This window comes from Colobus angolensis, unplaced genomic scaffold, assembly GCF_000951035.1.
Source record: "Colobus angolensis palliatus isolate OR3802 unplaced genomic scaffold, Cang.pa_1.0 Scaffold1, whole genome shotgun sequence".
In the NCBI taxonomy this organism is placed as follows: domain Eukaryota; kingdom Metazoa; phylum Chordata; class Mammalia; order Primates; family Cercopithecidae; genus Colobus; species Colobus angolensis.
The window spans coordinates 16,083,084-16,098,836 of NW_012110918.1; the positions used below are offsets into that span (position 1 = coordinate 16,083,084).

A 15,753-nucleotide genomic window follows, 5' to 3' on the forward strand; every position below is an offset into this window, starting at 1 on the left:
GGCTGATTTTTTATATTTTTAGTAGAGACGAGGTGTCACCATGTTGGCCAGGCAGGTCTCAAGCTCCTGACCTCAGGTGATCCACCTGCCTGAGCCTCCCAAAGTGCTGAGATTACAGGTGTGAGCCACCACGCCCGGCCTTCCCCCATATTTTTTTCTGAACCATTTGAGAGTCTGTTGGAAAGCTTGTGCCCTTTCTGCCTGCATACTTTGGGGTAGTGTGTTTTCCCTGAGATCAAGGACAAGTTCTGACACAACAACCACAGTGCAATGACCAGAATCAGGATGTTTAATATCGATCAATACTGTCGCCTAAACCCACAGTTCAGATTCAGTTTTCTCAGTCTCCTCAATAATGCTCTTTATAACTCACTTCTCTTTCCTGTTCCAAGAGCAAAGGATCCTGCGTTCGTTCTGTGCCCTCTCCCTCTGGTCTCCTTTGTGTTGGGCAGGACCTTGGCCTCTCTCTGTGTTCCTTCACCTTGGCTTCTGAAGAATACGCATCTGGGATTTCTTCGTGATTGGATTCGGGCCTTGCGTTCTGGCGGGAAAACCACTGGAATGACACTACGGACTTCTTGGTGCAGCTTCTCAGGGTTGGGAGGTCCACGATGGCAGTCCGGCCCATCATGGGTAACGTTGGCCTTGATCCTTCCAATATGATTTTTTTTTTTTTTTTTGAGATGGAGTCTCACTCTGTGGCCCAGGCTGGAGTGCAGTGGCTAGATCTCAGCTCACTGCAAGCTCCGCCTCCCAGGTTCATGCCATTCTCCTGCCTCAGCCTCCCGAGTAGCTGGGACTACAGGCGCCCGCCACCTCGCCCAGCTAGTTTTTTTTTTTGTATTTTTTAGTAGAGACGGGGTTTCACCGTGTTAGCCAGGATGGTCTTGATCTCCTGACCTCGTGATCGGCCCGTCTCGGCCTCCCAAAGTGCTGGGATTACAGGCTTGAGCCACCGTGCCCGGCTATGATTTTTTTTTTAACTTTTATTTTAAGTTCAGGGGTACAAGTACAGGTTTGTTACGTAGGTAAACTTGTGTCATGGAGGTTTGTGGTATAGATTATTTCATCACCCAGGTATTAAACCTAGTACCCATTAGCCGTGCTTTTCTTGATCCTCTCCCTCCTCCTACCCTCCACCCTCCAAAAGTCTTCAGTGTGTGTTGTTCCCCTTTATGTGTCCACGTGCTCTCATCATTTAGCTCCCACTTGTAAGTGAGAACATGTGGTATTTGGTTTTCTGTTCCTGTGTTAGTTTGCTGAGGATAATGGTCTCCAGCTCCAAAGGACATGATCTCTTTCTTTCTTTTCTTTTTCTTTTTTTTTGAGATGGAGTCTTGCTTTGTCACCCAGGCTAGAGTACAGTGGCACAATCTTGGCTCACTGTAACCTCTGCCTCCAGGATTCAGGCGATTCTCATGCCTCAGCCTCCTGAAAAGCTGAGACTACAGGCACACACCAGCACGCCTGGCTAATTTTTTTAAGTTTAGTAGAGATAGGGTTTCATCATGTTGGCCAGGCAGATCTCGAACTCCTGGTCTCAGGTGATCCTCCCGCCTCGGCCTCTTAAAGTGTTGGGATTACAGGTGTAAGCCACCACACCTGGCCAACGTTGTTCTTTTTTATGGCTGCCCAATGCGGTGTTTTTGATTTGCACCATTTCCCAGCCTCCTCTGGGCCTTTGTGTCTTCCTCCACATCATCCTGGGCACCCCTGGTCATCCTGGGTGCTCCTCACCTGCCTCTATCTGTTTCTGTTATGAGGTTTCTCCAGTGTTTGGTCCCCGACCCTTTGGCTTCCTGACCTCTGTTTCTGTCTCTGTGTTTATCTCTGCTCTTCTCTTGGTTTCCTCTCTCCCTGCTGCCACCTCCTCCCTTGATTTTATTCCTATCTCATCCCTTTCTTATTCTCTCTCCAAAACACTGAAATGTCCATGACTGCAAGTGACACATGGATCAACCACCAGGTTAACCTACAGCTGAAGACTGCTAGGTGCACCCTCTGGCTCGCACTTCTTTCCTATGAGGAACAAAATGGAAGTGAGGAGAGTTCCCTCTGCGGAGCTGGACCTTGGAGGCCTCATACTCTACCCTAGGCGAGACTCATCCAGGAACTCATCTCCAGGCCCAGGAGAAAGGGCTGGCTTCAGGACCAAGCATTCCATAGAAAAGCTCCTCTCCCTGCCATCTGACTGCCTTCTGCCCACCCATAGGTCCTCTTGTACGGGAGGGCACACAGACCCCTACTCCCCTGTGGACCTAGAGCTGAGGTCCGCTGTGGTTTGGCTAGGGCTGAGCAAATACTGTCTGTCTGCCAAGGCAGAGCCAACTCCCAGCTCTGAGGTTAGCAGGTTTCTCACCCTTTGAAGGACTGGGCCCACAGCAGCCTTCCTCTCCACTTGGTGGTCACCAGATTGGAGGAAGACCAGACCCTCACATCTTTCCGGGTTAGGCCCCAAACCACAGTCTGGAGAATGGAAGCCAGACCACGGCCCTCTGACAACCACACTTGACCACTCACTCACTGCTTCGGCATTGAACTTTGAGTTATGTTATCATCATTCCTATTACTATACCCAATTTTATAGCTGGTAGATAGGTAAACACTGCTTCTGATTGGAACTCAGATATCCGCTTGTGGGCAAAGAATGATCTCTCTTGGATGATGTCAATAATTCACCTTGATGTTGACTTTGGTCTTTGGGGCCTCACTTTCCCCATTGTAGAACAAAGGACTTGGAATAGAAAACCCCTGGCCCCTCTCTGTTCTGAGCTTCCAGGAGCTATCACTCCACCATCAATGGGCCAACCCTTTCCTCTGGGAGGGGCAGATGACTTACACTCCCTATGGAGCTGGCTCTGTGCCGGCCCTGGTCTTGGTTATGATGATTTGGTATGTTTGTGTGTGTTTCCCTCCTGGACCAACCTCCGGGACTTTCCACCCTTCTGGTTCCTCTGCAGACATTTGTTTGCATCCTAGTCTATGGAACAAGACATCACTAAGGACCAGAGTGATGCAAAAGACAAAGGGGAGAAACATTCCTGGCCACCCTGTCTAGTTCTTCCTGCTGGGCCAGGGGCTGGGTAGCACCATTTCCAGTCTCAGGCTCTCAGTCTCAGGGCTTGCCAGGTGCAGGTTAGGGAGTCTCAGGGCTTGCCAGGTGCAGGTTAGGGAGCAGCTCAGAGGCTGCTTTTCTGTGCCTCTGCAGGTGACACAGCTCAGGGATGTCAGAACCAAAGACCTGGAGAGCTCACACTCCACCCAAGCCTCTCCTTTTGCAGATGAGAAACCCAAGGGCCAGAAAGGGGACGCAATGGCCATAGCAGCAGCAGAGCAGGGACTGAATGCCAAGGCTGATGACTTCGACTTCGGTGCTCCAGCATTTGTCTCCCCTGGATTTCTTAGCTCGCAGGCTCGATAACTCTCTTCTCTTCCCAGACTTGTTGGCAGGCAAGAGGAATAACTCATGTGAGTCAAAAGCAATTTGCAAACATAAATAATTTTCAATGCCAGGAGAGGAGACAGTGGGAAGATGCATGGAAGGTTGAGAGGAACACAGCCAGTCCCAAGTCTCCCTCGCCCTGCTGGGCACTTCCTCTCCCCTCCTGGGGAGAGTTGGAGTGCGCCATAAACAAGGCAGGAAATGGCTATCATGATGCTCGCTTCCGCCCTTCCTAGAAGGGATTCTGTTCGCCAATCTCTCCTCTCCCCACCCCCTACCATGCACAGGATTTTGTACTCCCAGCTCCTCGGGAGGCTCAGAGGAGGAGAGGGTCCTGCTGCACTGGCCCAGCCTTCCTCTACATGGCTTGTCTTTTTCCTTGTCCTCAACCCCAGACAGCAAGTATCCTAACAAAGAATGGATAGCACACTATTATTTTTGTGACATTCATCTCAGTGTCATATTCCAAAGGAGCTTGACATAATTGTCCTCTTCCTAATTTGGACACTGGTTCACGAAAGTGTGGTGACCACCGGAGGCTGTTCTCTGACTGTGTGACAGGTATTCGCTCCTTTCCACAGGGTGCTAAGGCTCACGTGGCCCTGACAGCCAGCACAGTCTCTTAGGAGGTTCCGGAGGGTGGCAGTGGGAGTGAGCGTAGAGCCGTGTCATTTTGAAGGGCTGAGAGCGTTCCACACACCTTCCCAAAGCCCACCCCAAGAGGCTGTCTAACGCGGGGAGAAACAATGAGAAACCAGATACCATGGAATTAGTGAAGAATTTCTCAGATGAAACAGGAAAGGGAGGAAATCCAGAGGGGTTTACATTACACCTGGCTCAGGTTGAAAGGATTCGGGGCCAGTTGTTGGCAATATTAAACTCCAGGCTGCGTTTGAAAGGGTCCTTCACTCGGGCAGCCAAAGCGAGGTGTTCCTGCCAGGACAGGTTGCATCGCTACAGATCTCCAGCCCTCTGTGCACACACACACGCATGCACACACATGCATCTTGGACATCTCTTGTTAACGTCAGCCCTCTGCCCCAAACTAGATTTGAAAACTTGTAGGCAATCAAGTTTTCTGGTTAAGAGAAATAATCACAGCCAACAGTTAGTAAGCTCTTATGTGTCAGGCCTTATCCAAACAGTTCACATGAAGACCAGATCCAAAAATCAAAGTGTGCTTTGTCCTCTGTGTGTTGCTGTGTGTGTGTGTGTGTGTGTGTGTGTGGTCACATGCATACCCACATCTCTGCCATCCTCAGTTGCGTGTTAAAGTTGCCTACATAAGGGTAAAGTGGTTGCCATGCTGTTAGAAACATAGAACGTGTGTCCAGGTGCGATGGCTCATGCCTGGAATCCCACCACTTTGGGAGGCTGAGGCGGGTGGATCAGTTGAGCTCAGGAGCTTGAGACTAGTCTGACCAACATGGCAAAACCTTGTCTCTACTAAAAATGCAAAAATTATCCAGGCATGGTGATGGGCGCCTGTAATCCTAGCTACTCGGGAGGCTGAGGCAGGAGAATTGCTTGAACCCGGGAGGTGGAGGTTGCAGTGAGCCAAGATCACGCATTGCACTCCAGCCTGGGCAACAAGAGTGAAACTCCGTCTCAAAAAAAAAAAGAAAGAAAAGAAAAAGAAATGTATAACATGTACCACTAGGCTAAATACAGAAATTCAACCATGAGCCTTCTGGAACTTACTCCAGGATTATCCTTAGGGTCTGTTTCCCCAAATTCAATTACTACATAATTACCTGGAGTCTCCTGAAATTCTCACAAATGGATCAGGTGGAGAGCCAGGGGGCAGCAGGACCCCAGAGCAGCTGAGTGTGCACATGTCTGCTCTGCCCATGGTGGGGAGAGAGGGAACAGCCTCTGGGCTGGGGGGAGATGAGTCTCCTGAATGCTGCAGCTCCTTGGGGCAGCCCTGGGCCCTTGGTTTGTGGGTGATGTTAATGGCTTGCAGAGCAGGAACTGGCTTCCCTGCCTGAAAGCCCCAGTCTTTCTCTCTCACAGACACACACACACACTCACACAGTTCCATACAGACACACACAAGGCATCAGATTCTGAGGTTTCTATTTAAGAACTGTGCAGGAGCTGAGGGAGTGGAGACGACACCCAAGACACACAGTTTTCCTTTCAGGAACTCCAGTCTCTGTCTAGTTGGAGAATCCAGGCCCATGCACACATGTGTGCTGCAATGTGCAATTGATTGACAATGAGTAGTGGGCGGGGGTGGGAGGCAGTAAACAGTGAATATGTCAATAATTCAGCAGAGCAGGCCCTGGTAAAGGCTGGAATAATCTAGAACAACCTCAGGGAGGGGATGGGGCCTGAACTGGCCTCTGAAGGACTCACAGAACCCTGGAAATTGGGAGCAGGACCCTGGGAGGCAGATGACGCTAGCTCTAAATCCTTCTTTCCTCATTGACCGGCTGTTTGACCTTGGGCAGGTTACTCAAGCCTCCATATTGCCACCTGTGAGATAAGGACAATGACATTCCCCACCTCACCAGATGTGAAGATTGAATGAGATAATCCCCCTAAAGTGCCTGGCACATAGTAAGCTCAATCAGTGTTAACTGTTATCATTTACTGCAACGGGAAGAGAGGAGCAGGAGGAGGGAGTTGGGGGTGTGGTGGCTGCAGGAAGTAGACACTTGTGTCCAAGAATAACAACCTTCAGTAGGATTTCCTCCGCCCAGCAGTCACCTTCTTAGAGGAGCAGCCACCAGAACACAGAACCAGAGAATACGTTTATTTGGAGAAGAAAGAAGATTTGATCTTGTACAAGTGCAGGCTTGCCAATTTGCGGCTCGTCCTAACTCTCTCCTGTCCCAATGTCACTCTTAGGGATCCAGGATAAAGTTGGGGAGGCTGAGGCTGAGGTCTCAGATCCACAGATAATCCCCCCAGCTGGAACTGAGGGAAGAAGGCAGAGAGCTTTAGAGAGGGGGAGAGGGGTCAGGAGAGTTCTTTAGAGGTAAATATGACTGTGTGTCCATACCTCAGTCAAACTAAGACTCCAGGCCAGAAATCGTTAGAAGGCATTTAGATCTGACACAAGATGTTTACTGTTCCCTGGTGAAAAGACAACCTGTGTGTTTACTTAGGGGGTTTTCCAGGAGTGCTCAAGGTTCTCTCCTGACCCAATTCATCTTCACTATCTTGGCTCACCCCTTAAGGTAACCAAGAAATGGAGTTGTGGGCAGGTAAACGTTCTCTGGTGAGGGGAGTTGGTGCATCAGCCAAGTCTCCCTTGTTTGTTCTAGAAGTTTGCTGTTTGGTGCTGGCAGGAGTGGGGGAGGAGCCTAACATGAGCCAAATGGCAGAGGGACCCATTCTGGTCTCCCCCACTTCTCTGGGTTGCATCACATGCACAGAGAACCCGAGAACCCCTACCCAGCCCCCACTAAACACCAGGTGAGGACCCTACCGTCATGCAGTCATCCAGCATGTTCTGTGCCTGACAACATGCAGTATCATAACCACAGTGGCAGGACAGGTGGCTTTCAGCTTCCTGTGCCTTCTCTCTCCTACTGGACTAGAACATCCCTGTGGCCAAGGACTGATCCTGTTGACGACACAGGACCAAAAGTGGGCTTCCAGATAAAATCCAGGATGGCCAACTAAAGTCTGAATTGTACATAAACAACACATCCCTTTTTTTAAAAAGTAGAAGTATGTCTCCAACATTTCATGGGACATACTTCCACTAAAAAATTATGCATCATGCATCTGAAATTCAAATTTCACTGGGCGCCCTAGATTTTTATTTGCTCAATCTGCCAACACTGGACCCAAAGCACCCTGGATCTGTGGATCTCCTCTCCATTGGCCCCAGTGGGATCCAGGGATGGAGCAAATGCTAAAAGGCTGAACTTGGCTCTTCTGCATATGAGCTGGGGGAGGGGCAGGCTACACCGAGACCAGAGACTGGGGCGGGGCTGGGGCAGGCAGGGCTCGCTTTTCAGGGGTGGATACACAAGTGCTCCTCTCTCTGCGCTGGGTGAACTCCAGCCTGGATGCTGGAGGCTCAGCCCCATTAGAAAGATTCATTTCGAGAAAAAATAAAGATACGTGGGCTTCCCAGTGTGCAAGGTTAAGACCTAGTGCCCTGCTTTCCTTCTCCTCCCTGAGCTTGGGCTCAAACAGAGGTTTTATTACCCTTTGCTTGTGACGTGCTGGGCACTGAGGGACATCCAGGGTTAGGAAGAGGCAGTCTACACCCAGGAGAACCGGGGCAGCTGGACTCTCCCCACCCCAAAGACCCTTTGAGGAGAAACCCTCCTGTCCCAGTGCCAGGGCCCCTGACCCCCTTGGAGCATTTCCAAACCCTTGACACCTTGGAAGGCCTGTGTCTAAGAGGCCCTGGGGCAGGTGGCCATGGGGTGTCTCCCTGCAGGTGGTGGAGCAGCCAGCTGGGCTCTAGAATCAGCATGGAACCTGGGCAGGCTGTCTGCCTATCAGGACCTCAGACTCTCCTCCCACAGGGAAGCCCAACCCCTGTGAGGACTGAATTGAACAACAGCCACAAGCCCAGTGGCACCTGGCATGTCTCAGAAGGTCAGTAAATGTCCCTTTCCTTCTAGGGACAGAGGGGGTCTTGGACACTCTAGGGACAGAAGGGGTCTTGGACCCTGTGGGGGCAGAGGAGGTCTTAGGCACTCTGCTAGGTCTGGCAGCAGGCTGATATCCCAGCAGCTCTTCCTGACCCACCCATGGCCTCTGCCCATTGTCTGCCTTCTGACCTCAGGCTTCAGGCTCTGTCCAGGACCACCCTTCTCCACTCGAGGGCTCTGCTAGCAGGCCTGGTTTTGAAGGCCTCAGGCCACCTGCAGGCCACGCCTTTCCAGGAATGGTAGTGGAAAGGTTTCCATCCCTGCTCTGCGGGAGTGCCATCCTCTACCTCCCCTCTCCCCCACCCCAGACCCAGCCAGGCAGAAGCCACCCACAGGGTGGGGCACACCACCAAGGACTAACTGTGCAGGCCTGAACAAGAGGTTTCCCTTCCCATCCTGAGTCTTCAGTTCTCCTCAGCTAGAAAAACAGGGAGACCACGTCCATGCCTGGCATGGGCCTTTGTGTACCAGCCGGTGAAGGACAGGCCCAATTCTCGTGCCCAGCAGGCAGTTTGCCAGAAGCAAGATCACCCTCCTTCCACTCCAGGGGTGGCAAAGGACATTCATTCCGTGGAGGGGGAGGGGAGTATGTAACTCACTCTAAATGGGGCTGGGGTGACGGGGGGAGTGGGAGGGACCGCTCACAAAAGCCAGGGCTAGAAACTCCTAACGGCTTTTTTTTTTAAAGAACTTCCCTTCCCCCTCCCCTCCCCCCCTGCTGGGCACCCCTCCCCCACGTCCAGCCGCTGGTGGCCTGCAGCCAACACTGGCCACACTGTCCGCATTCAGGCCTCCCCGCCCTCCTGGCCCTCATCTCTCCCCAGCCTTCCCCACACTGGCTCTCTCGCCACCTCGCCACCCCCCACCTCTCTGAACCACGTTGACCTCTTCCGCCCTGGCGCCCCGCACAGGCCCGGGCCCCCTGGTCCCAAGTGGGCAGGGGAAGGGCTTCGGAGGCCGGGAGCAGCCCCGCGCCTGCCAGGCCCCCAGCCCCGCGTTCCCCGGCCCTGTGCGGCCACCTCGACCAGGAGGAAGATCGCTGCGTCTGCAGAAAGCTGGCCACCGCCGCCGCATTCCCGGGTCGCGGCTTCCTGGCCAGCTGAGCTGCACTCCAGAGCTCGGCCCAGTCCCGTCGCCCCCTCCGGACCCTTAACCCCTTCCTCCCAAGCGACACCAAGGGCCCTGGCCTTGCCACCCCAAGGGAGAAGGGTGAGGAGTCCCAGTTCTCCTCGCTAAGGAAGTGGGGGTGGCAGGCCTCGCTCGCCCGCCCTCCTGTCCCCATCCATCTCGCAGGAAGCCCCCCGCCCCCCACCCGGCCGCGGTCGCCGCGCCTCTAGTGGGAGCCTCTGGCCTGGTGGTTTCCGGGGAGAGAGCCCGGAGAGCAAGGGCCTCGGCAGCTTCCTCGGTGGGGCGGGGCCGGCGATGCCAGCCGGGGACGCGGAGAGGCTGGGGGTCCCCGCCCCGCGGAACCTGCCCTACCGGGCGCGGTTATTAAGGAACCTCCCTGCCCCGCCAGGGCCTGCGCCTGGGTGTGTTGAGCCCCAGGGGTGGGGGCTGGAGGGGAGGAGAGCCAAAGGTCAGCCGCTGCCCGGTGGGTGCCGCGAGGGGGACTAGCCCCGCCCCCGTGTCCACGCTGCCCACCCCTGCACCCCCTCCTCCCCTACCTAGAACGCAGTGTTTGCCAGTGCAGTGGGCACCGCCGACTGGAAAGCCCTGGGGGCGGGGACGGCTCCCACACCCACCCCCCCGCAGGAATTCCCCTTTACAGTCGGGCGCCTCTCGACTTCCCAGGGAGCGGGGTCACCCTCCTGCGCCGGCGCTGCGGCCCGCAAAACCAGCCCACTTTGCTGGTGCAAAGGTTCAGCACAGGGCTTGAAGGCGGAGTTGGTGGCCAGAGGGTTCCGGCCCCTCCCTGCCTCTGATGTTCCTTTCTGAGCTCATCTCAAACAGCGAAAATGCACCTTCAACATCTCCATTTAATATTTACATTCAAGCAGGTAATAGTTGGAAGCTTATAGTTTAGACATTTCTAGTAGCAGCAGTTTCTAGAGAGCTCGTGTAGCCTTTTAACAAACTTTTTTTTTTTTTTTGCACATAGAAACAACACATCCATGTGTACAGTATCAAAAAATATATACCAAGGTTACTGGTATTGCAGTTCCTGGAACGGGAAGAGGGGAGAAAATGAAGTCAACCGAAATACTGGATGGAGGGGAAAAAAGGTCAAAAGAAAATAGTTTGTTTGATATAGAATATAACATGATCTAGAGGAAACTCCATAAATCTAGGTCTTTATATTTCAATATATAAATACCTACAAATAAATATATATATAGCAGCCCGAAGAGGGGTGGTCGGGCCTTTTGAGCTCAAACAATACATTTCAATAATAACACCACGTACAAACGGGAGTAGAGTCAGCACTTGACAAGTTAGCACGGTTAAAATATAATACTAGAACTCTGAGGCCGGGCGCAGAGCTGCCCTGTTCGTTCCGGGGGTCCATCTCCAGCAGGGAAGGGCAGGAGAGGGCGAGCCCCGCCGGCACCGCGTGGAACGGGGCCTCTGCCCGAGTCTGACAGCCGCCGCAGGGGGAACATGGTTACCTCCGCTCCGGGCGTCCTCACCCTGGGGGCCAGCCCGGGTCTCTCGCGGTTGGCGGGTTGGCGAGAGGGGAGTCCGCCCCGAGGCCCCAGGTGCTCAGCCCCCCGCCCCCCCGCGGGAATGGCGCTTCCCCTTCCGACGCCCTCCAGCTACACAGTCACGTACTCCTTGAAAGTAACGGTGAGGCAGTTCGCGGTGACGTCGGTGATAATTATATTCCCAAAGAAGGGCTTGAACTCGCTCAGCGACTCTGCAGGTTCGTCCTGGGCCTCGGCTGGAGGCTTCTCCGCCGCCGTGGTGGGCGCCGCTGCCACCGCCACGGCCGCCACGGCCGCTGACGCGGGTGTCTCAGGCTTCACCTGGAGGGAGCTGGGCGGCTCCCCGGCCTCGCTGCGCGTCTTGACGCAGCGCAAGTCTATGGGCTCATCCAGGTCTGAGTCCAGCAGGATGACCTCGGGCTGCGGGAGGGCGGCGGTTGGTGGCAGGTCGGTTGGGCGCTCGGCGGCTGGGCTGCCCCCCAGGCAGGTGGGGGTGCTGATGCTGCGCGCAGTCAGCCGCTTCTTGCAGGGCTCACGCTCACCGTGGGTCTCAGAGAGGCAGCGCTTGCGCACGTGGGAGAGATTCAGGCCGACGGTGTGGTGGTGGTGGTGGTGGTGGTGGTGGTGGTGGTGATGGGGGTGCGGGTGCGGGTGGTGGGAGGGCGGATGCGTGCTCCGGGCCGGGTCCCAGGCCAGCAGGTCGGGCTTGGTGGTGAGCTGCAGGGGCTGCTCTCCAAAGGCCTCCTTGGTCGGGGACAGCTTGCGGGAGCCGGCATCCTGGGGCTGCGGATCGCTAACCCCGGACACCTCCTCCTCCCTCCTCTTGGGCGGCGCCTCCACCTTCTTCTCCTCTGCGCCCGCCGCCTTTTTAAAAGTCCTGTCGGCAGGGGGGTGGCGCTCTTCGGCCGCCCGCTTCTTGTGGCTGGGGGAGCGAGCCTCCCCCTCGGCCACCTCGCCGGACTTGATCTTCACTGCCTGCATGCCGTTCTCCATGTATTTGCTCATCACGATCACAATGCGTCCGTTCTTGTTCTTGTTCTTGACTATCTTCATCTTGCCCCCGATCCCGTTGCCCGTCACAGCCTCTTTAGGGGCCGGCATCATTCCGTTGGGTGGGCCCTTCTCGGAGCCTTTGCCTGGAGCACCCGCCGCACCGGCCAGGGGCTTCACCGCCCCCAGGTAGCCCTTGGCCCCCGCGCCTTGCGCCCACTTGTCGGGCGGGTGGCTCTTGGCCCCCAGGTCCGGGCAGGTGGGGCTGGGCGCCTCCTTGTGGCCGCCCTGGTACTGCAGGTCGTACATTTTGGGGTCGGGCTGGTAGGGGTGGTGCTTCTTGCTGTTGAGCTGGTAGTAGTACTTGCCGCTCTTGCCCGGCGGCGGGGGCTTGCCCGCCCGCTCCTTGCTGTGTGGCTGGTACTGGTGGTGCTTCTTGCTGTTGAGCTCGTACTGATGCCCCTGGCCCTTCCCCTGCGCGCCCAGATCCAGCTTGGCACGGTTGTCAGTGGAGGAGTCCTGGAGTCCGGTCAGGACATTGGAACGACGGGCAAAGGTAGGCACCTGAGGGAACGGGTGCAGGGGTGAGAGGAGGGAGGAAGCCGGCCCCACCGCATGCCGGGAGTTTCTGCAGTGTCCCAGCCCTCACCAGGTCCGCAGCTGCCTCATGGGGGGCCGGAGGTGGGAGGTCTAGTAGAAAGGAAGCAGGGTTGGGGTGCTGGGAGGAACCACCCCCCCCATCCCCGGGCCTGGAGGCAGCTCTGGTGGACGTCAAGGGGGTGCCCGGGGGCGGCCACGTGTATTCACCTGCACCACCAGCGGTTTGGGCTTCGGCCCTCTCTTCCGATATCCCATCAGCTGCTCCTGTCGTTCCCTGGGGGGGAGGGAACAGAGGGCAGTGCTGTTAGCCTCTGGGTCACCCCCTCCCCGCTAATTCCGGAATCTTCGGTGATGGCCCCCCACTTTCAAAGAGTATCTGGTAGGGCTGGCAGGACACAGAGGAATCAAGAGCTTAGGGTGGGTCAGTCCTCAGTGCCCTCAACCTTCGAACCAACCCTCCTCTGCCCAAGAGGTCCTGGGCAAAGGGCTCCCCCACTTTGATGCCCACACCTGAATCAGCACCCCCCAAGCCCCACCTCTGTGCTCAGGAGGCAGAAGCTTAGGGCTGCACCTCTGGCACTCATGCCCGCAGCCTTGGACCTGTGGCTCTGTGCGAAGAGGGGTGGACACTGGGGTCCAGGGAAGACAAACCAGCCCAAGCGAGGTGTGCGCCGACCTCATCCCTCCCGTCAGAAGCGCGGGATGCTAATGACCTCATTAAGATTCCGATAACGAGTGCCTCCGGCAGAAGGGAGGGTTCTTTCTTAAAGGCCAGGCACTAAACAGGGGGAGGGGCTGCGCCCTTGTTTACACAGCGGCAAATGAGCCAATTAGGGGCTGGGGGCGGGGGCAGGCCACCAAGGCCAGGGTCTGGCCAGGTTTGTAGCCACCTGGTGAACCCTGGGCTCCTCCCAGCTGAGCAGGTGGGCGTGGCCAGAGCAGCTAGGAGAAGCACCACCTCCTCCTTGGAGTCTGGCTCCTGGCTGCCTCCATTTCCAAATTATTAATAAAGCCCATGGGCGGAGGCACCGGTCACTACAGCCACCAGGCTCCTGCCTTCAGGCCAGCCTAAGGGTGATCTACAGTTGGGGGCTGGATCTTCCCAGGCACTACCCAGCCCTCCACAGAAGAGTGGGATGCCTCTCTAGTGTTTGCCAAAGTTGCAGCCCATTCCTGGGCCAGAAAAGGGTTCTTCACAGACTCTAGCCACCACCCCCATGCCCCTTTGGACTAACCCTGGGGAGTTCTGACATGCCCCAGGGTGGGGGCCAGGGCCTGACTCTGAAGTTGCGTGGCATTGCAACAGCCTGTGTTTTAATTCTTCAGGGGCCCATTATGCAACGTGGCATCAGCTGCTGACATGGTTACAGGGTGGTGAACTCCCAGGTGGAATGGGGCAGGATCCCGGCTCTGGGCCCCCCTGCATTGCAGGAGGGCAACTTCCCTGCCGGGCCGGTGGCTAGCTCAGAGGGTCTACAGTTTACAGTTTGAGCGCCAAACGCGCCACAGGAAATAGTGCAAAATAAAAGGGGGAGGAGAGATGGAAGGCAGCGGGGTGGCCGAGCTCCAAGGGCCCCGGCTGCTCCTCCCCTCCTCGCCCTTCCCCCTTCTACCCTCTCCGAAACAGAGAACCACAGCCACCAGCAAGGAACCCAGCTGCAGCAGCTGCGGCGTGACAAGCAACCGTGCGCGCGAGGGTGAGTCCCCAGAAGCAGCCACCCTCCGCCACCGGGCAGGGCCCAGCCTAGGCTCTTGGGTCAAGAGCCCTTGCCTTGAGGGTGGGTGGCCCTGCCCTGCCAAACAGCCCAGTGGGGTCAGGGTGGGGGGCAACCCAGCACCCTATAGAATCTACTCCTGACCAAGCTTCAATTCCCTGGGGTGTGTGGGTGCACTTTGAAGGCCATGTCAACTTTTCTCCAGCCGCCAACAGGTTCAGTTCAGTTCCATGACGTCCGGGCGGTTTCACAACGCCAGCTCCCTCAGAGCTGCACCGCGAGGTGCTGGTGCCAAGCAGCCAGTGGCTGCAGGACAGCAACACCGAGGCTCCGGGGGTGGGGCTCCCAGGTTGCAACAGGAGGGGCCCCTGGGGAACCAGGCACAGCCCCAAGTTCTCCGGGCAGCTGCAGGGCCACCCACACACACCCTTCCCAAAGTTCCCCCAAAACCCAAGCCTGGCCTTCCCTGGCCCTGCCCCGCCCCCACCCCAAGCTGCAGCAACCGCCAAGGACGCTGGTTAGAGGAGCTGGGGCCGCAGCGTGCCCATCCAGGCCGGTTAGGGAGGAGGCTCCCACCAACTCCCTACCCGCCCCTTTCCTATTGCTGCGTCGCCCCCTTTGCCATTCCCATATACGGTCACGGGTGGCAGGCGGTGGCTGCGTGGGGGACGCTCACCTGTTCTGGAAGGCGATCAGCAGCCTGGGGTCCAGGATGTTCTCCTCCGGTTCCCACGTGTTATATCTTGCAAGGGAAAAGGGAGGGGGACACGGTGTGTAAAAAAAAAAAAAAAAAAAAAAAAAGCCAGCTTTGCTGAGGCCTCCAGGTGGGGAGTGACATAGACATAAGGCCCTACTCTGTCTTTATGAACATTTAGCTGTGGATGTGGAGGGTAGATTTCTGCAGGCCTGACATAATCCCTGATACACTGTCCCCCTCAAATAAACACGCAAGGGTAGGAAAAAAGGGGAGGGGTAAGGAAAATGAAACTAGCAGTTTATTTTGCAGTTGTCAAGAATTTTAAGCATGTTACTGCGACATGTTCCAAAGCCACTTTGCTAACCAGGAACCCTGCGTGCAAAGCAGCCGAAATGCAAAGTCGCAGTCCCCCTCCTCTCCCCAGCCCCGAGTCCCCGCGAGGGCTTCAGTCGTTCTCCATTTGACCCCTAATCCGATCACCAACAGCCAAGCTCCCCCCCACACCCCCTCGTGGCCCAGGAGCCTGCTGTCACGGGCAAGCAAACCCCAAATACTCAGCAACACAAAAATATGCCTCCGTGTGTGTGTGTGTGAGTGTGCGTGTGCCTGCGCGTCTATCTCCATCCGGTGCCTTCGCATTTCAAATTAAAGAAAAAAAATTCTCCACCAAAAGCGCTGCAGTGACAGTTCCCAACATTTTCTGCCTTTCTTCTTCCCCTCCCTGCACCACTAGGAGGGAGAAGGCACACAATTGCATTTTCGTCGCTTTTTAATTTTTTTTTTTTTTTTGGTTTTGCAATATGGAGCCGTTCGGTGGAGGGAAAGGGGAAAGGAGCCATTTTCTGCTGCACATCAGTCAGTGCCTGAGCCCTCCCTCCCTCCGCCGGCCTCCCCGGCTCGGCCCCGCGTCTCTCCAGCTCCTCCGGCTCCTTTTAGTGCATAAATTAGTGATGGCATTTCCCGGAGAGCGGAGCACAACACAGGGCGCCGGGCTCGGGCTCGGCGGCTCGGCTTCCCCAGTGCCTGCCACCGACTTCCCCAC

At 55.9% G+C, this 15,753-nt stretch overlaps 1 protein-coding gene across 1 annotated transcript in view; it reads right to left on the reverse strand.

Annotated features, from left to right (window-relative positions):
• Positions 1–10,023: 10,023 nt before the first annotated feature.
• Positions 10,024–15,753, reverse strand: part of CBX4 (chromobox homolog 4) — an 8,392-nt gene continuing 2,662 nt past the window's right edge. Inside the window, exons 4-6 of the mRNA XM_011933171.1 lie at positions 14,691–14,756; positions 12,507–12,573; positions 10,024–12,263 (exon numbers count right to left, since the gene is read on the reverse strand). Of these exons, the coding sequence (XP_011788561.1) occupies positions 10,821–12,263; positions 12,507–12,573; positions 14,691–14,756 (1,576 nt within the window). The 3' untranslated portion in view covers positions 10,024–10,820. The remainder of the gene's footprint in view (positions 12,264–12,506; positions 12,574–14,690; positions 14,757–15,753) is intronic.